This window comes from Argiope bruennichi, chromosome 9 (assembly GCF_947563725.1).
Source record: "Argiope bruennichi chromosome 9, qqArgBrue1.1, whole genome shotgun sequence".
Taxonomy (NCBI): domain Eukaryota; kingdom Metazoa; phylum Arthropoda; class Arachnida; order Araneae; family Araneidae; genus Argiope; species Argiope bruennichi.
Window position 1 is genome coordinate 92,723,942 of NC_079159.1, and position 25,421 is coordinate 92,749,362.

General features: G+C 30.2%; 2 protein-coding genes across 7 annotated transcripts in view; one reads left to right on the plus strand and one right to left on the minus strand.

The window, feature by feature from the left end:
• Positions 1 to 5,616, plus strand: part of LOC129983991 (relaxin receptor 2-like) — a 359,185-nt gene extending 353,569 nt beyond the window's left edge. For all 4 annotated transcript variants that reach the window (XM_056093732.1, XM_056093731.1, XM_056093730.1 and 1 more), the window contains 2 exons: positions 1,690 to 1,928; positions 3,734 to 5,616. In XM_056093732.1, the coding sequence (XP_055949707.1) occupies positions 1,690 to 1,928; positions 3,734 to 3,856 (362 nt within the window). In that variant the 3' untranslated portion in view covers positions 3,857 to 5,616. The remainder of the gene's footprint in view (positions 1 to 1,689; positions 1,929 to 3,733) is intronic.
• A 2,515-nt stretch (positions 5,617 to 8,131) lies between these two features.
• LOC129984627 (relaxin receptor 1-like) overlaps positions 8,132 to 25,421 on the minus strand; it is a 263,140-nt gene continuing 245,850 nt past the window's right edge. For 2 of the 3 annotated variants that reach the window (XM_056094548.1, XM_056094549.1), the window contains exons 15-21: positions 25,110 to 25,181; positions 23,268 to 23,339; positions 21,788 to 22,201; positions 15,634 to 15,829; positions 13,336 to 13,564; positions 11,540 to 11,760; positions 8,132 to 8,559 (exon numbers count right to left, since the gene is read on the minus strand). In XM_056094548.1, coding sequence (XP_055950523.1) covers positions 8,419 to 8,559; positions 11,540 to 11,760; positions 13,336 to 13,564; positions 15,634 to 15,829; positions 21,788 to 22,201; positions 23,268 to 23,339; positions 25,110 to 25,181 — 1,345 coding nt within the window. In that variant the 3' untranslated portion in view covers positions 8,132 to 8,418. Of the gene's footprint in view, positions 8,560 to 10,513; positions 10,561 to 11,539; positions 11,761 to 13,335; positions 13,565 to 15,633; positions 15,830 to 21,787; positions 22,202 to 23,267; positions 23,340 to 25,109; positions 25,182 to 25,421 lie in introns of all 3 variants that reach the window. The other variant, XM_056094550.1, reaches the window with a different exon arrangement.

The window sequence follows — 25,421 nt, forward strand, 5'->3', positions numbered from 1 at the left end:
GGTATTGATTCTGTCTCAGCAGATCGTTAACAGAGTCTCAGGAGGAAGAAAAATTTACGATCCAAGGATTCGGATAGAAAAATAATGACAAGAATCCTTGACTCGATGGATAAAAAATAAATATAAGTTTCCAGTGCATGATACGTTATGCCATTCATGAAAACTAATGAAAATTGTCCATGCATTGAATTTTAATATCGAATTTCTGGGAAATTTTTAATCTCTACCTTATATAATGATAGATGCTGAAATTTGATAAAATAGAAACTAATTTATAAAAACATTCATTGATAACTTTCTCCAAACATTTTCATTCATGATACAGTGATGGAAAGAAGCAAATCTGAAGTAATTAGCTGAACATTTTTTGATATCTAAAATTTAGAAAACCGCGTTTGAATGCATTTATTTAGAAGTTTAAGGTCCATTTTAGAGATATCATTACAGATTGGATTGTGTAATCTTTTACCTACATTAGATAGGGTTAATGAAATTTAATGATGATTGCATTCTACATTTCTGATCAGTTTAAGAAATTTACAAAATTATTTAGAAATACAATTTAAGCAAAGAAAGTATATATATATATATATATATATATATATATATATATATATATATATATATATATATATATATATATATATATATATATATATATATATATATATATATATATATATATATATATATATATATATATATATAAAGAGAGAGAGAGAGAGAGATTTAGCATTAATTATCCCTTATGTGTTTGGATTTTAAGGAAAATAATATTAACGATGCATAGGTTTCTTGTTTTTTATTTATCTCAGGGTAAAGTAGTTAAATGAATGATTACGGCTATGTACAGTTTTCTTTCTTTAAATCACATAAATAATTAGAAGTAAACATATAAAAAGCAAAATAATTCATTTGTATTAAAATAAATATTTGTATTAAAAAACATTAAAACAAATTTTCTCTCTAAATATCTATGTTCAGAACAGGAGATTTAAATGTTCAAGACCCGATCACCTAAGAACCGCCATGTAAATGGGTCTAGTGGCCATTAAATTCGATGGGATCAAATGCCTTCCTGCTGGTGTAATGCGAGAGTTTTTAGAGGGGGTGTCAGCTCAGGTGTCATCCTTGTCATTTCACCCTGGTTCAAAATTAGGAGATCAGTCCTTAAATAGCCCTTGTGTTCCTTTAAAACGGGATGTCAATATAACTAAACTTTTAAAAAATCCTCTAAACGCCTTTAAAGATTGACCTTGCAAGAAATTTCGATTTTCTGCAACATTTGAAATATTTTATTCTTCGAACTATTTTATTTTTTGAGGTGGGAGGAAATTATATTTTATCTAATCAGAAAAATAATCAAACTACAATTTTCTTCAAAACAAATAATTACTTATAGCATTCTTCATTGAGAAAAAAAGTCCATAAATAATTTTTATAGTCCATAAATATAAATATTTTATAGTTACTTATCGCAATTGTAAAATAATAGTTAATTTTTTTATTATTTAGCATTGAATATTAAGAACATTATTTAGCATTCATTTAGCTTAGATTGAATATTCAGAAGGACATAGGAATATTAACAAGATATGAAAATAAATCAATACTAATTACGCAGTTCAGAAATTTTATCATAAAATATAAATCCATCTAAATATTTGCTCATAACTTATGTTTCAACAGGTGTCGAAATCCAAAAAGACTTGTATGCGTGGGTGGCGGTCTTTCTACTGCCCGTGAATTCTGCCCTCAACCCTGTGCTGTACACCTTGACCACAAAGCTATTCAAGCAGCACTTGGCCAAGATAGTGTACAGCTGTCGGACTCCCGCCCATACGGCCAACGACAATTCAGGGATCTCACTTACCTCCATTCTGCACCACCGAAACTCCAAGAAAACCATGGTCACTACTTTCTCGGAGGTAAGGAATTCACACAATCATATCGATTCTAATTTCAAGAAAGGTTCAGCATATCTGGATAAGATCATGAATCAAGGAATCATGTTAAAGATATAGTGTAGCATCATATGTTGATTAAAGCGATCTTGGCTTAGCATATCTAGCCAAGATCGTGAATCAACGATACATGATAAAGCTATAGGATGGCCTATTCTGTTGGTTAAAGTGATCTTGTCGCAATATGTATATAGCCAGATCATAAATCAAGGATTCATATGAAAGATATAGTGTGCCATCTTCTGCTGGTTAACGCGATTTTGGATTAGCGTATTCAACCAAGATCGTGAATCAAGGATTCATGTAAAAAATATAGTGACCTTATCTGTTATCAAAGCAATCTTGTAAGGACCTATATAGCCAGATCATGAATCAAGGACTTGTATGAAAGATATATTGTGGCATCTTATGTTGATTAAAGAGATTTTGACTTAACACATCTCTCCATCCCACCAGGGGAGCACCTCGAAATGAGGATAAGATGCTTCCGGCATGGTGGTTGGATCTCGCCACCCTGGAGGGTACACTAATAGGTGGGGGATATGACTCCTCCTATTGATGACGGCACGTACTTCCTTCGGGGAGGGTTGTACCGTGGCCGGTGATGGCCCTTAGGACTCAACCACAGTTCCCGCCAATGTTGTTGTTGCGGCGGTCCGGTCATTCAGTTTTTATGGTTTAAATCCGTGTTCCTTCGTGGTGGGTCGGAGAGTTAAATGGCTGACTTAACATATCTCTCCAAGATCGTGAATCAAGGATTCATGTAAAAGATATAGTGTGGCATCATCTGTTGTCAAAATGATCTTGTTTGACATGTATAACCAGATCATGAATCAAGGATTTATGAGAAAGATATAATGTGGTATCTTCTGTCAAAGCTATCCTTTTTCAGTATGTTTAGCCTAGATCAAGGATATATGATAAAGGTACGGAGTGGTTTCTTTTGTTGGTGAATGATATCTTGATTTAGTATACCTAGACAAGATCATGAATTAACATACACGAGAAACATACTCTTCTTTTGATCAAAATAATTTTGAAACAATTAATAAAATGCTAACTTAAATTAAATGTATGGAAGTAGGCTGCCTACTTTCGGTCCCTTCAGGCCCATATGTTGTCACAGGCAGAAAAATTAGGAACTTCGAAGACATTCAAAGTGAAAAGCATTCGTTATGAAAAAGCCTATAAATGTATCAGGTGTTGAACAAGCTGGTTAAGAGTACAGCCAGAAAATAGTCAGCCATGTAGTACAGTCAGATTTTACAGGGTTCCATGCACCTTTAAAAACATCAGTCGCTTTGATTCTTACACCAATGCGTTGTAATTAATGATTCTGAAAGAAATATATTTAGATCCATTTTTAACAACACACTTTGAACTTGGCAGTTTTCTATGAGTCAAATTCGTGACAATTCTAATCTGAAAAATTGAAATAATATGTTTTGATATTAATATTTGATGCATGTCTGGAATGTTTTATATCCAGTTTATTAAATAAATCTTGGGCACGGTCATTTTGTTTACTTGCACAATGGAACTATCTTTTAATTAATAAAAATAAATTATTTAACTATTTCGAAACATTTATTAAAGCCTTTTTTATATGATATGATATATTCATTCTTTCTATGATATTATATGTTCATAGTATTTGAAGAACATTTGAAAGAAAGAAATTTAATATCTAGAATTTCGATAGAGCACAAAAATTTAATTGTTTTTGGGTTACATATAAGTACTTGATGTCTTTTTTTTCTTCGTTGCAGAAGGACCACAACTCCTCCAACAGAACCTCTTTACTTATTCCTGACAGTCCAGCAAGCGTCAGAGCTAATTCATCACACAAGAGGAAAGACTTCCACAGCTACATCAAAGAAGATATGATTTAAAAGGGAAAAGATGTATAAGGAATATGCTGGCAATCCATTCAGTTTTAAAAAAATTGTATTATGAAGAGTCAATTAGTATGCCAAAAAATATTTCACATTTCGAGTACGTCCAGAATGGTTCGTTATTTGGTCAAAAACTGTCCATAAGTCATTTTGTCATATGTTTTTCTGAAAGTATATGAATGTGAGTATCTAATTTGTTTTCAAAGGTCAATATCTTTATGACCAAAAGGCAATTTATTTGATAGTTTTATGTAAAGGATATTATATATTTATTTATTTAAAGTCATTTTCGTGTATACTATTTGATGTCAATACATTGTATAAAATGAGAAAAAGCATTTTTCACTGAATAATTACTTTTATTCAATTATATTGGATGTAAGTGAATAAAAGTTTATTAAGCTTTGGGAAAGTTTAGTTTTGCATGTTCAGATCAATTTTAAATGTCTTTACAATCATTCATGAATTTCATAAATAAAATTTGAGAATTATTGAGGAAAATGTTTAATGAAGCCAGTTAATGTTCTCATGATATATGTCAAAACTGCATGTCCAGCCAGTTTGAATGTGGAATCTATTTGTATTTTACAACTGGGGAAGAGCCATTAAATCATGATACAACGTTCATTTTATTACAGTTATTTCTAGTATAGGAATAACAACAGAGTTATTTAAAGACGAACCTCGAAATTTTGAAACATGGTCAGATGACGAGGGCGAAATTCGAGGAAACATGAATTTAACATCCAACAGAAAGGCTTATATAGATATTCTTTGATGGAATTGGAGGTTCGATCATGGAGTCTACAGGTCCCAGAGTCGAAACTGTTACTAAATATGTGATTGTAGGCTGACTTGCAGATATAATTTTTATGCAACTTTAACAGAATGAGAACTGACTTCATTACATTTACTCTTAAAAGTATCTTACCATATTGGTATGTAATCACTTGTAAATATACATCAGGCTTTTCCATTCTTTTAAAATGTCTGTTGAAAAGTTTTTAAAAATTTATAATTTAAATCTTATTTAGCATATTCAGTTCAGAAAATTCCTGTTTGATTTGGATCATCCTGTGTATGTTAAAATGGTTCATTCACAAAATAATTTTAATTTACATAGGGAGATCCAAATGAAACGAGAGAAATTTTGGCCCTTCTTGTGTAAAATCTATCAACTGAATCACAACCAAATGTTAAGTGCTGTTTCTCCGAAGTATGCGGTATCGATTTCAGAAAAAAAAATTTCATATTTTGACAGATTTGAAAGATTGAAATTTGACTCTGTGGTGCTAATAACTTGCATAAAATTAAAAATATATGTTTTTTTTTTCTTTTATATATATATCTTAAAAGTATCATCATTAAAGTACGATTTCAGCGACATTGACACTATCTTTATCATCGATAGTTATTCATTAACATTTTTTTTCCTCATATCTCGCAATATTTCTGTTGCTCTCAAGACTTATTGACAGATAAAAGGTTCATTCTGATGAGCTCATTCATTCTGACGGCATCTCCCTATGAACTAAAATATGAATTATTATTTTTTTCCCCTCTAGAATCGAAATTACGTACAGAAGAGAATATGTATGCAAAATTTGGCTGCGATTCAGAAACAGTTTTTTCCCACAGAGAATATATAAACATATTCTGCATTATTTGAATAGCCTTGTATTCAAACAATCTCTTTAAGAGAATTTTAGATTTGTTTTAAGTATTATAATAATTGATATAATTTATTTTTATCAACTTCGACTGCATAAAAATTAAGTTTGTCAAAATGCATTTTTGAAATCTCATTAAAAATACTTATAGTAAGAAATATGAACACATTTTTAATCAAATATTAATATTATATTTAAAATTTTAATGCATTATATTTTTGTAGAAATATTAAAAAAAAAAACTGTTCATCTTTCAGATACAAAAGTATTTATGCAGATCATATGAATGAATTAAAAATATTTTTAAACCTAATCCTTCCAATGCTAAAAAAAAGAATTAAATAAATACATTTTGATAGCATCCATTACTATATTTTAAAAATTAAATTAAATTCCTATTTTCTTATGAAACTTATATTTATGTGTTTTATGTGTAGATTCTGTAGTTATATGGAGATCAGCTATAATTGTATAATGTGTATTTACTCTGTATATAGCGTTCCATTTCTATATATTTCACTCTTAAATTCAGTGTTAAAATAATATCTTATGGAGCTGGTAACGGGATTATTGATAGCAATCCCGTTAATATAGAGTAGAATTTCATATAACTGAAAGGGAAAAAAAAATGAATCAAAAATACGTTTTAAGAGTTAAGTCTTGATTATAATTAATTTTTTTTCTATTAATGAAAATAATTTTAAATCTCATGAATATATATTATTATAAACAAGTGCTTCTTGCACATTAATATACTTCGATATAAATATAACTAATAATCTTGACAGAACAAGGTAGTTACATTTCTAGGAACATAAAATAGTAGTTGTTTATGAAAATCCCTTTTATTCCAGTATAGCAACCTCAGATAGATGTCTACATCTCCATTAGTGTAAATAATTATAATGTCTGAATTATAATTTTTATTTTTAATTCATATTCTTGTGTGTCATTTAAATCCATTGTTGTATTTTAATCTACTTTTCAATGTTATTATGTAAATAAATGTTAAATTTAATAAAGAATGTGAAATCTTGCTACATCACTGCACTTTGTTTCTTTTAAACTGACTAAAAATTCTCTACTTCGAACTTTTAGTAGTAGTTACATTAGTTACATTACATTCACTTATAAATATACAGGGTGGTCAAAAAAAACTTCCTCTATATATGAAACCCTTGCGGCCTATCCGTTCAACCAATCGAACCAAAATTTCAGACATGGTTGTTTCAAGGTATGCGCTGGAGATTGTGATGATTCTAAACAACACAGGGTTCACGGTTACGGTTACAGTGAGAGAATTTTGAAATTTTCTAATGTCAACACCCACTTTTTCCTTGCGCAAATTGATCAGCTCAAGGAAAACCACAAATGGCGTTGGAACGATTAGCGTGTGGCGAAAATTGCCGCCGTAAAGCATATGCAAAGAAGAGCATTATAAAGGACCAATGACAACACAGAGAGGAAAGAGAAAAAAAAAGTTTTTATTGGAATGGATAGTTATAATTACAGGTTTTCACCGTGTTCATCTTCGCAGGCGACAACGCATTGCATTCGGGAGATTGTGGACAACAATGCCGAACGTAACATGAAATGAGGAATCTGGATAACTTCACGTATTATCGCATCTTGCAATTCTGACACAGTTGCAGGATTCCGTTATTCCTGAATTGCAGCAACGAAATGTCATTAGGGACATTGTATGGTTGTAAGAGGGGGGCTGCTCCACACGTCGCCCAATGTCTTCGACCAGTGCTGCAACAACACTTTGGTGATAGAGTCATCTCTAGTAACTTTGCAGTTTCGTGGCCACCGCTATCCGCCGACTCACTCCTATGGATTTCTGGTTCTGGGGTTATCTGAAATCTAAGGTGTACACGCCTAGTCCACGAGATGTGTCAGAATTGCAAGATGCCATAACACGTGAAGTTATGCAGATTCCTCCTTTCATGCTACGTTCGGCATTGTTGTCCACAATCTCCAGAATGCAATGCGTTGTCGCCTGCGAAGGTGAAAACGGTAAAAACCTGTAATTATAACTATCCATTCCAATAAAAACTTTTTTTTCTCTTTCCTCTCTGTGTTGTCATTGGTCCTGTATAATGCTCTTCTTTGCAAATGCTTTAAGGCGACAATTTTCTTCACAAGCTAATCGTTCCAACGCCATTTGTGGTTTTTCAATATGCGGATCAATTTCAGCAAGGAAAAAGTGGATGTTGCCATTCTAAAATTTCAAAATTCTCTCACTATAACCGTAACCGTGAACCCTATGTTGTTTAGAATCATCACAATCTTCAGCGCATACCTTCAAACAACCATGTCTGAAATTTTGGTTCATTGGTTGAGCGGATAGACCGCTAGGGTTTCATATATAGGGGAAGTTTTCTTTTGACCACCCTGTATTTCTTTGCAAAATAATAGAATGAATTATCTACTTAAAGAAAAAATTACCTTATAAATAGGTATATATAGGTAAAATAATATTAACATAGCATATTTGCATATTAATCCTTACACAATCCCAAATTTTGTTGCATCAAATTCAGCAGCTGTAAGTCGATTGATGAACAGGTGCGTAAGAATATCAACAAACACAAACACAGACAGATACAAATATTTTATTATCATACATTTAGTGCGACTGCTTTATATGGCTCAAACGCCTTCTCAACATATCGATAAAATTAATCTCCAGAACACCCGTCATTATATACATGAAATTTTACAAGAATGCTTTCAATACATAATGGTACGTAACACAACAACGGAAAAAAAGAAGTACGACTTAAAACGTAAAGTCACAATAAAATTTAATACAACATCAACAACATATTCATAGAGTGTAACATTACAATGACTTATATACAGACATGACTGTTTGTGGGACCCTCACATAATGTTCGTGGTGGTTGTCCGCTTGCTGGAATGGCGTTTGCAGCCGGTGTGGGCCGAGCTGTTGTTCCGGGAGACGGTCTGGCGGCATCCCAGGCAGTTTTTGCCCATCACAAGAGCAATGCTGTTGTGGTCAGCCTGTGTAAGAAAGGAACATGCACTTATTGCTCACCAGCACATGCACACATGCACAACTGCTCACCAGAAAAAAACCACACAAGATAAGAAATATCTTTTTCGAGCTCTAAAATGAAAAAGACCGTAGCTTGGTCTTAATACAGCTCGTCTCACAGGGTATTTTTTTTTCTTGAAATTTTTTTTACAGGACATTATTTACAAGTCTTAAATTTAAGAATGACTTTTTTTGCTTATTTATTATTATTATTATCGTTTTTTATATAAGAATTGGGACAAAGAAATATTGCAATCGGTAGAAAATTGGACCAGAAAGTTTTGAGGAATTTTCCGGTTTAACCACTTCTCTAAGTCTAGAAAGTATATTTTCATCTATCTATTATACCTGTCTGTCCGTTAATCTGTGAGAATATTACTTCACAAATGCAGAAACCTAGAAAGATGAAATTTTGTATATGTTTTCGACAACACAATTGTAGGCGCCATTCAGAACTGGAGAAATTCCATCACAGGAAAGACTATTTGTCTGTGTTCATTTATTTCAATACGAACAACATAATAAAAGAATATAGTTCAGGTCTGTATCGAATTTTTGAACCAAATCCCTCAATCACAGAGTATTTCTATACTTCTTTTGAAGTTCATAAGAACATGAACATTAAAACAAAATTACTACGGATTAGATAACTTATAATGGAATTTTAATTATCAGTTTCATTATTGTCATTAAAATGTCTAAACGTATATAATCATTTCCCTTCTTTATACTATGAAGTTAAATGAGAAAAACAAAAAATACTGAGCAAATATATCAGAAAAATAATGGAAAAAGTTTCCAAATATCTGATATCTTATATTAAATCTAACAATCTTACAAAAATATTCTTTTTTGATTCACAGCTCTTCAAATTAATTCAATCTCAGTCATTTCTTGTAACGAAGAAAATATGTGTATGTGCTTTATAGGTTGAATAGCTTGATATAAAACTACCAGAAATGGAGATTTTTTGAAATGTATAAATGAGAATTTCTGAGTCATTTTTTTTAAAATTTTAATTAACGAAAAATTAAATGAGATGTTTTTTTCCACGGTTGATTCTAATAATATTATTTCACAAAACTGATTTTACATCATTTTATAATTTAAAAAAAAATCATATTATCAAATTATTTGTCGTGCGAATTTTTTCACGAATTTGGAAATTTTAAAAAAGATATTTTTTTAGAATATTTTCAATAAATTTCATTGTTTATCTTTTAAATAATAAAATTCAAACTTTTACCTAATGGCGGGATTTTTCTTATATTATTGAAAGCTAAGGAAGAAAAATTCTGCTTATTACAATATTTTTCATATGTGCAATTAGAGAGAAAAAATGATCATCGTAAAAGATAAACTGCAAATTGATTTAAAAAATCCAGATGCTTAAATGTTTCAGGACACTATGATGCACTAAGGTTTATGTACACAATAAGAAACGAAGTAAAAAAGCTTTAATGTATGTCAAAATTCGTCGGTAAAAATAAATTGTCTCTGGAATAGTGAACACCAATCCATAAAAAATTTAATAGAAACCAAGCCTTATTGATATTCCTTGAAAATGAGTTGGTCGCCAAAGACAGTTAATACGAAAAAATGTGGGTGAAGCAGGATATTTGGTACTAGCACCAAAAGACTTACTAGCTAAAAAGAAAGCTGAAATAATTGTCATAATTTTTTATAGTCAGCAATTTCTAAATATGCTATATTTGTAGTTATAAGAGACCATCTTTATTTATAAACAACATTTCCTTATAAAATTGAAAAATACTACAATAAATCTATTGGATTTTTGTCGACGTTATAAACACCATCCACCAAATTGTATGAAATGCGTGTCTCAGGTGCAAGTGCAAATTAAATATTTCATTAAACCAAATGAAAAATGGTTTAGTACCAAAATATTTATTGTTATACCTATCTTATTATCTTCCTCTTTCAAATCTTTTCATCAAACTTATTTTCTGTAAAAAAAAGTTAAATAAATTTCATTCATCTCACATAAACGTATGGTTAATAACATTACTTTTAATACATTCAGTATTTATACCACCCTCTCTCATTGTTGCTTCGCTGGCCGTCGAATTGTAAACAGTAATAGGAGAAATGGAATTTTTTTGTTGTTGTTACAAATAATTTAAAAGGAAACCAGAGTTCTTATCTCGCTTTTAATACAAAAAAAAAAATCCCTTAGCCTTTTTTATTCCTGTTTTGTTTGTTTGTTTACAACGTACAAAGCAATTTTTTTATAAGGTTGCTTTTCACAAATTGGGGAAATATTTTCTCATTATTTCAATGCATTCGTCTTTTTTCTAAAAAAAACAGTATGGTGTTGTTGTTTCTTCTTTCAGTTATATTACAAAAAGTATTAGGATGTTTCCCTTTCAAAAAGTTGCCTCATCATTAGTGAATTTCTACATCGAATATACATTTTAATAATAACAATTTTTAAATGAATTCGAAAACGATTTGGAATGCTGCTTTTTATTTTACGCGTGTATTGTATATTTCATGAAATCTGAAAAATAATTATCTGCTTCCAAATAAAAGATTTTACTTTATTTTTTATGTGTTTATTATTAAATTTATTAGTTCATTTTTTTCTAGATTTTAATGCAGGAAACTTCTATAATTAGAACTTATTTTATAAAAAAATTCTTATATTCAAAGTTTTGCATTTGAAATATAATTTTTCAGACATTTCAATAAAAAAAATGACAATTTGTTCTAGTAAATTGAGAATTTAAAAATATTTAATGACATTATATATGTATATAATGTTATTACTGCGCCGTATGACATTAAATATTATCAAACAATATTTGTAATAATCGCTACATTATACATAATTGTACAATGATAGTTTTATATAGCAATAACAATAGTGTATCGTGCAACATTTGCACAGTTGAAAATTCGATTAACTTTTTCCGTGTATTTTACCTGCGAGAAGGACCCTTTCTGGCTCCTGAGGCTGTGGTTACGTGCGCACGAGGGTGTAACGCTGTCCCCAGTGGCGGAGGCTTTGAAATTGTAGACCATCTTGGCCAGGTGTTGCTTGAAGAGTTTCGTCGTCAGGGTGTAGAGGATGGGGTTGATAGCTGAATTGACCGGCAATAAGAACACAGCGACCCACGCGTACAGGTCCTCTTGAATAGGAACACCTGGCAAAAAATTAAGCATTCAGAGATAAATGTATTGCAATAGACTGCATTCGATTAAGGAGACATGATAATGTAATAGATTTAACCCTTAACTGGGGGCGTGCGGTCTGTGAGACCGCTAGCAATGGATTTTCTGTCACCCCTATTCTATTTTTAGGTCAATTGAATGGATTGACCCTGTAGCTTCCTGTTTTGTGACCCTCAATACACGTGGACTTTTTCAACCGATTTCAGCAGATGCTTTTTAAAATAATTTCTTCGAGTGCGGTCTCTATGACCGCATCTCCCTGTTAGTGTCCCAGTGATAAACAAGGCTTATCAGATGGCGCTAAAATGTGGGCCCGAAATATCATTCAGTTTACTGCTCCTATTATGAAGCAGTGCTCCAGACACTTTTAAATAAAGCAGAAAGTGGTTTCAGTGATAAGAATAATTGTACAGAAGAGTTTTCCGATGAAAGTTAGCATTCAACTGATTTTGATATGTTCAAACATAATTAATTTTTCTAGTGATAATGTATTTTGAAAAATTTATAAAATATATTAATATACCAAGATATATGTATATACAGAATTTATAGGTTGATTTTTATACTAGTTCTTAACTTATATGTTTAAAATGCCCTAGAAAACCGCGCTATGAAAGTCACACAAGCCGATAAAAAAAGGGCCAATTTTACCTATTGTCAATTTTTTTATTTTTCATATAATTGCCGATTTTTACATTATATTGTTTTCTGTATACCTTCATATACTGTAAAAATAAATATGATTTAAAAAGTAAAAAGTAATATAGTTTTTCAAGAATATTATTTATTGTAACATGTCATTTGAGGAGAAAATGTATGTTCCAACGCATTTACTTTTTTCAATGATAATATATATCGAAAAATTTCTAAAACATATATATATATCAAGAAAAATATCTGCAAAATATATTGGCAGTTTTTCATACTAATACATTCATTAAAAAATTTAATTTGAGTGTAAATGAAATGCGGTCTCATAGACCGCAACTCCACAGTTAAGTCCTAAAATTTCACCTCCCCAGTTAAGGGTTAAAACGTCGTAAATTGGATCAAACTGTCCCAAGAAAAGCTTTGTCAAGTCCATCAAAACTTACCACAAAGTTGCGTATCGCAGAGATTGTGATTCAACAGTATCGATAAGACAACGTGTCAAGTTTTATGATAAAAATCAATTTACTTCTTTAAAAAAATGATAGGCCAAACGAGGGCTCTTAAAATCACATTCGGTAGCAACTTCTGAAGATATAATAAAGGCATCATCATCTGAAGTTAATCGTTATCACAAAAAAGGGGGAAAATGGCCCTTTTTTTAGAAAATACGGAGTAAACATCGGAAGATAATAATACCAACAATGTATAAACGTTTAATTTATGTTGAATAAATTAAAACCAAAATTGTCTTTCTTTAGTTTCATATTCTTAGGTTGTTAATATTAGGTTGTGTATAAAAATTATTTTTTAAACACTCTTAACACATTACAAAGATATTTTGATGCAGAAAATTATCACAGTAGTTTCATAAATTGACGAATGAAATGCAGGCTTACCACCCATAGCGATGACTTTAATGAAGACTATGGGCACCCAGCATAAAAAGTCCGTCGCCACGATGAAGAAGAACCTCTTGGCGATGTTGCGATCCTGCTGCTGTTGGGTGCAGCGCAACCCGATCTTCGAATGCGAAATGGTAAAGAACATGGAGATGTAGGCGAACAGGATGTACAGGAAAGCGGCGAAATTCAGGCCACAGAACAAGAAGGTCGAGTACTCCCAGGCCTGCCAAAAAAAATCATTTGAACTTTAGGGGGTGAAAAAGAATTTATTATAGCAAGAAAAAATATCTATGCTGTACTCAAATAATATGTTAATTGGAATTTGCTCACACGCACAATATCATTTTCATTTTTAATAAGTGTTTAGAATTTCTTAATTTTTCCATATTTATATAAAGTACAGTAAAATTTATTTTTAAAAGGAAAATCACATTTTTTTATAAGTGAAATATAAAATACTGAAATGTAGGAAATAAATTTTAGGTAAAAAAAAAATCTGATAATCAAAACAAAGTTTCTAAAGACTTGAGACCTGAAAACGATACGATAGGACAAATCAAACACAGATATCATCAAGAATGAAAATTCATAAACATTAATTTCCAATTAGGATTTATAGTATAACTCTGGCTAACCGAACTAAAAAGAGAATGGAGCTGTTTCGGAGTAATGGATTTTCTGTTAAGTCATGATGTATATTTCTGTTTGTATCTTATTACTGGACGTAATCATGAAAGAAATTGAGTGTAAAACAATCCCAAACTTCACCATATTTGGAGATTTTTGGAATAAATGTAAAGACCAGAAGAAAAAGTAAAGAATAAGTAAACCAAAAACACCTGAGACCAGATAAAAAAAAAGAATAAGTATAAAGACCGTAAGTGCTACACTTATGGTCAAAACCATACGGTAAAGACCATAAGTAACAGGTAACACTTACGGACTTTATTTATGTCAAAATTATATTTTCAAGGTCACAGTAGGCACAAAAATATATACTTAGTAAACGTTTTCAGCAAATGAATTACTGCTTTGCAGTAGATATATAATTTAATACAGAACCATCAATGACACGGGAAGTCAACCAACTGACTCTCCGACCCGCCACGAAGGCACACGGATTTAAACCATAAAAACTGAATGACTGGACCGCCGCAACATCAACATTGGCGGGAACTGTGGTTGAGTCCTACGGGCCATCACCGGCCACGGTACAACCCTCCCCGAAGGAAGTACGTGCCGTCATCAATAGGAGGAGTCATATCCCCCACCTATTTGTGTACCCTCCAGGGTGGCGAGATCCAACCACCATGTCGGAAGCTTCTCATCCTCATTTCGAGGTGCCCCCGGGGGTTTCAATGACAGGGGAAACAACTCAACGAGGAACATTCATATCTCCGCTAATCAAAGACCAGCGAGTTCTCGTTTTCTCCTTCACGATTATTTCAGTGATGTGTAGTACGGTTTCTTTGGATTAGAGAGTTCAGAAAAAATTCGGATAACCGGGTTTTGGCAAATCTGAATTCAGTTAACAAGGGCTTTAATATATTATGGTTGGAATTCAAATTACAAATTTCATGGAGGAAATATATCAGTACTTCATGTTATAAAATCAAAGCTTTGACTGTCAGATTCATGATTAATTATTTTTTTTCCCCACATTCAATGCATTCATAAAATAATGCATTAAAAATAATCATTTTACGCTTTTTATAATATATATATTATACAACATAATTCTTTATTGTATTTTTGTGCAGTCTTTTAATAAACAGAACATGAGCTCCATTAAAATAACATTAGTGTTATTTTAAGGTTAACCTCGTAATTCTGAACCCCGGTCAGATGACGAAGAAACACCTGAAATGGCATCCTTCTCACCAAACCTCCACACCACACCAGGGGGTGGACATTTGGCTCCAATGGATTAAACGTGCACCAGAATCGCTTGCTCGGATCTCGCATCTGAAACCATCTAATAACGAAGTTGAAACCTTCCCAAAAGACTGCCACTGCAACCCATATAGAGCATGAGGGAAAGCAAGCTTAATCACATGTATCGGATAGAGAGCAGCTCGTTATTCTAATAATTCCTTTCTGTGAATTATACAAATACACATCCAGTCTGTAACTCAGTTAAAAATGGACACGACTTTCAGATAGGTATTATAAGCCAAAAGCCCATAGGACGCTTAATAACCTGGAATTTCTTATAAACCTGAAATCATTGCTACAAATGTAAGGAAAAACCAAATTAGTTATTCATTTTGTGAATGTCTTTGGAAGTAATACCTGTCCGAAAGGATCGTGTATATGCAGCGGCAAGCAGACGCCGTTGTTGCCGTAGAACTCATCGCCGTAGTAGTCGAGGTTTAAGATAGGCAGTGCCGAGAACAGAATGGCAATGCTCCAAGCGATGGCCATGGCTGCACCGGCTGACTGCAGAGTGCGCTTCTTGACTGACAGGGGATGAATGATCGACATGTATCTGGAAATAGAAAAAAAAATCAGTATCAGTTCAATCAATAATTGAACTATTATCAATTTTAAAAAAATGGTATATCAATAATTGGACTATTTTCAGTTTCACACCAAGATATGATTAAACTGCGTGCAGTGCTCTATCTAAACCAAAAGAATTAGTCATCTCTAATAGTAACACTTTGAACAATTACCGGTTATATGAAAAGTGACTATTAAGAATAGTTATATATCCTTGTAACTGGAATCAATTATTCTGAAGTGAAATTCTGATCAAACGATGCATTTCACACGTGTCATGCCATTTATTGTTTGAATATACATTAGATCATGCAAGAAAGAAAAAGATGACATTACAGGTCAGTTTTAATTTGGATATTGACTAATCCAGTAAGACCACGCATGCATAGTAAAGTTCAACAATACGTAGTTGTCTCCTCATGATACTCTGCGCATGCGTCAACTGCGGGAATAGTAGAGTTTCCCAATCAGAAAAAGTAAAATAAATAAATAATAGAGTTTACGGTCAGCTTAATAATGAAGACAAAAAGATCATATAGCTTTACATCATTATTCTAATTGTCAAATTAATGATCACAAAATGCAAACATTTGTACAATTTCCTGACTAACATCATTCCATCGAGATTGGACGCCAAGGGAAATTCAAAATACAAACATCCACTTTCTCTCCTGATACACATATACAACAGAGAAATATCAATCTCTGTTTACTGGGTTTAAAAGTGCTGGTTTAATGTAAAGTCTGCTTAAGATAACGTGTAATTAGTTAACATGTTCAGATCATTTATTATATGAATATGACACCACATAAAGGACTTCTAATTTTTTTTAATGCAGGAAAACACGGATCAAAATTTTTAGTCATTAGAACAAATAGAAACATGTACAGAAAAACAATATATATCAATGCTTGCTCTAAATAATTCTAGCAAGCATTGAACAAAATCTCAGTGTTTCAAATTAGTATTATATGAGGTATTGATTGAATATAGTTAAGGTAAACTACTGTAAAGGAGACCTAGAATGTTTTTCCCTGAGCCGTGTACGGTCGTCATTGTTGCTCTTCATGATTCAGGATTGGTCGGTATAATACTACTACTTAATTAACTTTTTAAATAAAAATAATTAAAAAACATATTCACATAATACACCTCCAGAATGTAATCTCTTTAGAATTTTCTACTTATTCTAAAAATGAGAAAAATTTACACACATTTTTTTTAAATGGAGGGACTTCTCTGCTTTAAATATACCTTTGAATTAATCAAAACTATATTTTCAACGAATAGCAAAAAATTTAATGTTTTGATATAAAACGCTAAATTTGCATTTATTGGATATCTATAGAAAATGTTTAGCTTTATTGTAGCCATTAGGATAGGATATTTTAATCAGGCATAAATGTAATGCAAGCAACGAATTGCATGAAATGAAAGTGTTTTCAGTTCATAAATTTCGTATTTCGTGAAAATATAGGAAAGCGTTCATTTATTCAAAATAAACTTTGGTTTACATTAATATTTAACATGATCATATTCATACACTGGATACTATCTACAAATTATATATGCAGTCATTATACAGTTTATTGTATGCAAACATCGGCAGCGTAAAACCTATGGCATAAAATATGCATATTTTATACAAATATCGTCCAAAATATTTTACAAATCTGACGTTGAACTTAAATTCAGAGAAATTTTTCGCAATTTTAACTAGATTCTTAGTTCCAAATCGGCCGTTCTTTAAAAAAAGTTTTTCTTCTGTGACTTTGGAATATATTATCGTCCTAAACCACTTTTACAGCCACTTTGAAAAAAAGAGGAAATAGCATTTCAGTTATTGTAAATTTATTTCCGATCAATATTTAATCGAAATTTATTTAGTTCCAAAACTGTTTTAAATATATTTTGTGCTTATATTTAATACTTTGTGCAAATTCATATATTTAATACTTTTCAATGTTGAAATTGCCATAATTGTATTCATGCTTCCTGGGGCGATATTAAAACATTTTTTTCGAAAGCGGACTTAATCTTTGCTATATAATTAAGGTATAAGATAACGTCCAGGAAGAAATTTTTTGAAACACTATAATGCTTTTTTTAAAATTTTTTTTGCATAAAATGGAATGAAAAAAGCCAACTTTAATGCTAATACATATCAGTAAAAAACCAAAAACATTTTGAAAATTGGAAGGAATATTCGAGGAGTGGGAAAGAGGTATAAATTAAAAACTTTTTAGTTTAGAAGTTTATCAAATGGTTTGCTCAAAATGTTGCAAAAACTTTTAATAATATATTTCTTATTTCCTAAATTAAACCAGCGGAAGTGGCCTCTCTAAATTTTTTTCGCATAGCCCCTACATAGTTGTTATGTCAGAGAATGTTTTGTTTGCTATTAGAATATAATAGTTTTAAAAATTTACCATTGGTTTGAATTTAGCAATTTTTAAAAATCTGATATACAATCCTTTGTCTAGTGTTTGGCATACGGTTAATAGTATCCAAAAAATGATTTTATGTTTCAGACGCGTTTTTCCCAAGCGTTTGAAAACTGATGTAAAAGATAGACAAATTAAGCATAATATATTATCACGGCACAATGTTTCAAATTAAAAATTCAAATTTAATCTAATTTTTATTTTATTTCTTTATTAATAGTTTTATTTTCTTTCTACATAAAAGTTTTCTGAACTCTTTTTATAGGATCATCAACCATCGCAGTTTGATTGAAACACAAAAAAGAATTTCGTTTAACACAATGTATTTCTTTTCAATTTTCTTTTTAGCGTAACAAAGAAGCTTTAATTTATTTTTCAAGATTTAGAAATCCAGTTTTCAATTTCAAGTTGTATTCGCTGTGTTATCAAATAGAAATTTAATTCTACACGACTTCATTTTTATTTGATCAACGCAAACGATAAAATCATATCATTAAAATTGGATCTGAGAAAAATCCAGCAAAAACAAATCGCATAAAAGAAATCAAGTTTCTAAATCAAATCTTTTCAGGAGTTGAATGGAAGACTATTCAATAAAAATAACCAAATTTCTCAACAAAAAATTCCTTCTGAATCAAATACAATTACTGTCAGATTTTCTTTAAAAAGTTACAAGAAATCATTCAAATGCGTTTTTCTCCAGATTGTTTCTGCCACTGCCTTAAACTTTCCTTAGGTTAGAAGCGTTTTTGTAATAAATACATATATCCAGACGAGATATTTATTGTTACTTGTACATCATTTGAAACAGCACCGCATTTGCATAATATAAAATTTCGTATCTCTATAATGTTTACTATTTACGCGTATACTAATTATTTCAAAACTAACTTTAGATTCCACATATAAGGATTTTTATATAAATATAATTTTACTTTAAACGTATTATGCTTTTTACAATATTTATTATACTTATTTTCTTACTTAGAACACATATGTCTTGTATAATGATCGACAAATAACTAATTTTAAGTTATTAAAGATAAGTATACATTTCTAAATGGAAAAATTGCTTTGCTTATTATAAGCCACCTTCGATGATTGATTTCATGCTCATTATATTAATAGCATTAATTTAGTCAAGTTAAAAAGCTTTTATAAACTGCCATTTAGCAAACCAAATGAAAATAATATTTCAAATTATTCTTGTAGAATATAGAAAATTTTGATTTGTTAACTAAACACGCGATGAAATTAATTGGCGAAATCGGTCTGGTAGCTGAATTTGGGTGCTGTATTAAAGTTTTATTTTCTAGGGGCTGAACTTTTATTTTTTCGAAAATGGGAGGGGGTACAATAGATCACTGATCAGTCACAAATTTCCTTATGCAATGAAAATCGAACCAGTGATTGCGATGGGAAACTTATTATTATTATTATTATTATTGTTCTCCCAATTATTTTAAACATATAGATTTTCGTAGAGTCAGAACCGATAAAGCTGAAAAAAAAGTTATATATAAATTTTTGTACCCTTTCCTGATTATGTTCATCAAATTTAGGGAGAAAAATTAAAATCGTAACATAAGAAATTATAAAAGGCTTATTGCTCTATAGCTAAAACTTACCAAATGATAGTTCTTTAAAGTAAAAGGAACACATATATCAAATTATTTCAGGACAAATTTATAAACTTTTGAAAAAAATTAAATGATTGGATGAAATCAAAAAAAAAAAATCATAGAGTTTCTTTATAAGCTAAAGTATTGAACCCAAAAGCGCAGATCAGATATTCAATTTGTACAGAAAAAAAATAATTGAAAAAGAACACGTAACATGATGAAAAGAATTTAATCATTTCATCCCAAGAGGAAATATTTTATTTAAATACAAATATAATAATCAAATTTGTCAACTTAAAATAAAAGTTTCTTTACAATAATATTTGCTCAGATTGATTTATTTCGGCTTAGTTACAGAAATACATGTACGTGAAAAATTCTTTCGTTTTGTGTAATATCATTTTTGTAACAGATTCATATGTCATAATAATAAGTTTATAAACTCTGTTATATTTGTATAGCTCATTTAGCAGACTTTATTTTTTTAAATAACCTCAAATATCTAATGGATTTAAATCTAGTGATAACAGCAGCCATTTACAAGAAAGTCTGTATCCAATGAAGCCATTTCCAAATGGTCGAAAAAAGCACGTGACTAAAAAGTTTAGTGATTTAGGAATCCATCATGATGAAACCATGTAGCTGACAAATCCCTAAGCAAAATACATTAATCCAAATAATCATTTAATGATCTAGATAAAATAATATTTTAACAGAAGTTGAAATGTCACCGAAGAAGAATGGGACCGATTAAAAAACATCATATTCCGCAATAAACATTCGTAGAATTTATTTCGTCTTATGTTATGTTCCAGCAACCAAAAACGATGATAGTTTACCATTAAATGTCAAATCATAAAGTTTTTCATCCGAGGAAGTAGTTTATCTTGCATTTCTTACATCTGAAATGTTCTTACATCAAATTTTCAGTATTTAATATCAAATATATTTAATTTAAATAAATTTTGAGTTTCTAGAACAAAACAACTGTTGATGCTGCAGCTTTTTTTTAAATTCAAAATCTTCCTGATAATACTATTACGCAGCAATGGCTTAAGTATATTAAATTCTTAAAGTTTTATCTTTCGATTTAAAAAAAATAAATTAACAAGTGGGTAAGTTCTTAAAACAAATGGTTAAAAAGTGGTAATAAAAGTTAACAAGTGGGGATCTTAAACAAAACAAATTTCTTGGCAAAACAAGTGAATAAGAACTTATTAATTAAATTATTATATATTGCAACTATTGTTGGATTGGTATTCGATGTTGTTGTGTCAGGTATAGGTCGATACCAATACGCAGTTATATCTGATACAGCTAGTAACCTATTTTTTTTCCGTCGAAATGAAAACCGGTACTCGCCGGGTTTCGGTTCTCTCACTTTCATCAAGACCGACAGTGGATAGTGATTGGTATTTGATTCCATTCCGAAATCCGCGTCTTCCAAAGAAGTATTAAAGAAGATATACCGACGGTCATGACAGAGATTGACGGATGTATGAGAAGATGAAAGGAAAAATTTTGATGATATATTTAGAATATGAGAAGTCGAGGATTGTTCAGTGGTATGTAGAGTTGAAAAGCTGTAATGATTGAGGATGATATATGTGTATTGATATGGATATAATATTACCCAATTGGAAAGGAATATGGTGATGAGAGTACACGAAAAAATTGACCGAATACTTAAGACTGTGTCAGTTACGAACACCTGCAGCATAGTATCCGGTTGATAAATTATCACCGTAATTACAACAGTTTTTTGTAGTATAATTTTTTGAGTAAACATTCTATTAAATGCAAAAACGAATTAAAAACTCAGAAAAAAAGACCATTTTAAAGATGCTTTCATTGCAATACTATCATATTGTGCTTACCTATCTGTAGTGATAACTGCTAGAATGAGAATGGATGATTCACTGCTGAGGGTGGACAGGAACCCGCACAGGTTGCACTGCCAGCTGTGCCTCCACTTGGTCTCGTGGTGAATATATTCCCCTCTGAAGACGACATCATATGCGGCGATGAAGAACAAGTAGACAGACATCAGAAGATCCGCCAGGGACAAGTTTTTGATGTAGAAAGAGTGGACCTCGTTGGGTTCCACGAAGAGAAAGCGTCCGACGAGGACGGCCACGTTGCCCAGGCCGGCCACGAAAGCAACTAACCACACACTGACACGCAGCACGACACTGTCCAACAAGTGGGCGATGCTACTGATACCGTCGCCGCGCGGCTCACACACTCGGACATGAAGAGCCAATGAACACATGTGGAAATCGTCGAAGTAGCTGGTGAGAGAGAAATTAAATAAAATCAATAGTTTAAAATTGAATATCAAAATATGACGCATTTATTGGTGCTATTATTTAATTTTGCTCCCTAGTTGAAATTTAAAAAAAAATGAAAGATGCCATTTAAATTTAGGTATATTTTGGTAATTTATATTTGGTAAGAGTAGACACCTTATAATCGAGTTCTGCTATGTTAAAAATATTATATGCAATCAATGAAATTTAATTTTTTGAAAGAATATGATTAAAGTGCATGGAACAAAGTAAAAGTGTAATGGAATGGTGTTTAAGTAAAAAAAAGCTTTAATATTTAGCTAAATTCAATAAAAAATTTAGGAATTTTTAGATATTTTTTATAAATTTTATTTCTAAATACTTGCCATCATAACAGCTTCCTCGTTAAACATGAAAAGGTAAAACGGTAATTTTAACCCACCGACTGACAAATTTATTTAAGAATAATGCATACTTTTATTTAATAAACTGGCAATGCATATATGAATGGAAACACTAAGTTTCAAAACGCAAATGCATTCATAACAATAATTTCACTCTAAAATTATATTTAAATCTCATTTATATATTTAAAGCATATAAAAAGGAATATTGTGATATGAAATTGATTACCTCGCTGTTAGGTATTAGGTAAAAAGCTTAGATGCAAATAAGCAAAACAGATATTTGAAGACAGTAAAACATGCCAGTTTCCTATGATGCATTTGATCCTTATGGGCTATGATCAGCTAATACCCAATCCATAAACCAGGAAAAGTAATTTTTTCGATGACTTTAATGTTAGAAATGCAGGTGGATTGTGGTACAAAAATTTAAAAAAAAAGTTAATCTTTTATTTTATTTGAAAAAAAAAACTTATTTATTGGAATTATATCTGACATTATTGTTCCAGACGAAGTATATCATTACTTTTGATTCTAACGTTGACTGTATAATTTCTTAATATTTTTTTCTAAATACGCTCAAATAGTGATTAATGCAAATATTTATATTAATAAGTATAAAGAAATACATCATACAATTGTACCTTACTTCTACTAATACTTACATGTACTCTAAGGATGTTAGAGGTTCAAAAACTGATTTTGTTGCTTTCTTCAATTCATTTTTCTGCAAACTCCTAGAAAAATATTTTAAAATTCATCAGTGATTATTATATAAAAAAATTCGAAATAACGTATTTAGATTTGTTTAACAAATAGTAAAACAAAAAATATATGAAAGATTTTGTTGCTATAAGATAAACTTATTCAATTCAATATTAAAAAAATATTCATTTAAAATTAAAAGGAATCCATGTTTGCATAGATGTATTAAATATATTTTTGATGAAAATTATGTTATTAATTATAAAGAACAAGGTTTCAATCATTAGTTCTAATGCATAAAAATAAGTAATAGATTATAACCAGATAACTTCAATATTTTTGTATGTTGTCGAGATTTTTCAAAAAAAAAAAATTAAAAGTTATTAAAGAAATAACAAGATTGTAAGATTAAATACTTTTGCTTTATATTTCATAATGTATTCTTATATTGACTATAAATATCAACATACTTAGTTATATAGTTTCAGCCATATTAATCTTTTGTCTTCGGAATCGGCAAACCAATTTCAATGTTAATGAAAACCAAACAATTTTTTAAAAAAATCAGTGTATATTATTTTCAAAAAATTTCGATATGCCTGATATAAAAAATGTACAAAATGTTTTAGAGAAACGATATAAAGTGTGGCTTAGAGAAACGGTATAAGAAACGGTTTATAGAAACTGTAATGAGTTTTAGGTATAATATTGGACCTAAACGTTATACCAAATTTCACATTTAGTTACTTATAATAGTCTGCTCTCTCTAAAAATAACATTCTAATAAGATTCAAATTCAACGTTTAACATTCTAATAAGATTTTTATTCAAGTTTCAACATTCTAATAAGATTTTCATTTAAAAATGAAAAGAAATTCTAGCATTTTGGCTTTTTTATTTTTTTTTATTTTAAGATTTAATTACCGCACAAATACTACTTAATTTTTTATGTAGTATTACTTTTTATACTACTTAATTTTTTTTAAGTTGTACTTTTGTTAAATTTTGCAAGATTTCAGTTGTATCTTTGTTTCGGCATAATCTTTGATATAATTTTAATAATTTTCTTTTAAAAATATCATAAAGCGTATTTCACAACATATTTTTAATTCCTTTATTTTGGGCATTTATACAGGCGTTCCGACAGTATTGAACATATATTTGTGTTCGCCAAGACTTTTTGTGCGTGTTTATATATATTATTATACAGTTAAGAACAAACTTTTATAGCTCATATAAGGAAAAATAAATTGAACCTACAACGTTATCATTCCTTTATGTTTGAGACAGCAGGTTCAAATATCACTTTATTTATTTATTTATTTATTTTACAGTCAAAATATTAAAAATAATTCAAATTAAATCTTTATAATATCAATATATACAAAACATTATTTTCTTATTACTATAGTCAGTTGAACAAAATAAAGGAAACATTTATGTGGTGCATCGTTACAGTGTGTTAAAAAAGAATCTTGAATATTACTTTAAAGCAATTAACACATATAATCAAAATGTTTTTAAATATTGAATAATTTTCTTTTTAGCTAATCTTCAAATTTAAAACAAAAATAGTTCAGTTTAAACGATTTCTTTTACACACATGATGCCATTTGGTGAGACATGGACATTTTCATTAATTTTTTACTAGAATGTGTGCCGACTATAGCAAATATTCATTATAAGATGAATCAGTGTTAATTAAAAAAAGCAATCTTATGTAAAGAATGTAGCTTTTGAAGAAAGTTAATTAATAACTCATTTTAAGTGCTAAAGCAACCATATACATGAAATTTACTTACAAAGATTTCAGATTTGACAATCCTATGAAAGCATCTGGAGATATGACTTTAATCTGATTTCCAATCGCATCTCTAAAAAAGAAAAAAAAAATGCAAAATGTTATAATATTATATAAAAGTAACTTTGAATATTTATAACTAAGACGTATATTGAGATTTAAAAAAATGTTGAATAAGCCAGAAGGTTCTCTGCAATTAGATATCGATATGTTACATTTATCGTTTTACATTATAATTTACATTTTACATTTTGATATTTGAATTATATTTTGAATTTAAAGTATTTACAAATTTAAAGTATTTCACAAAAAC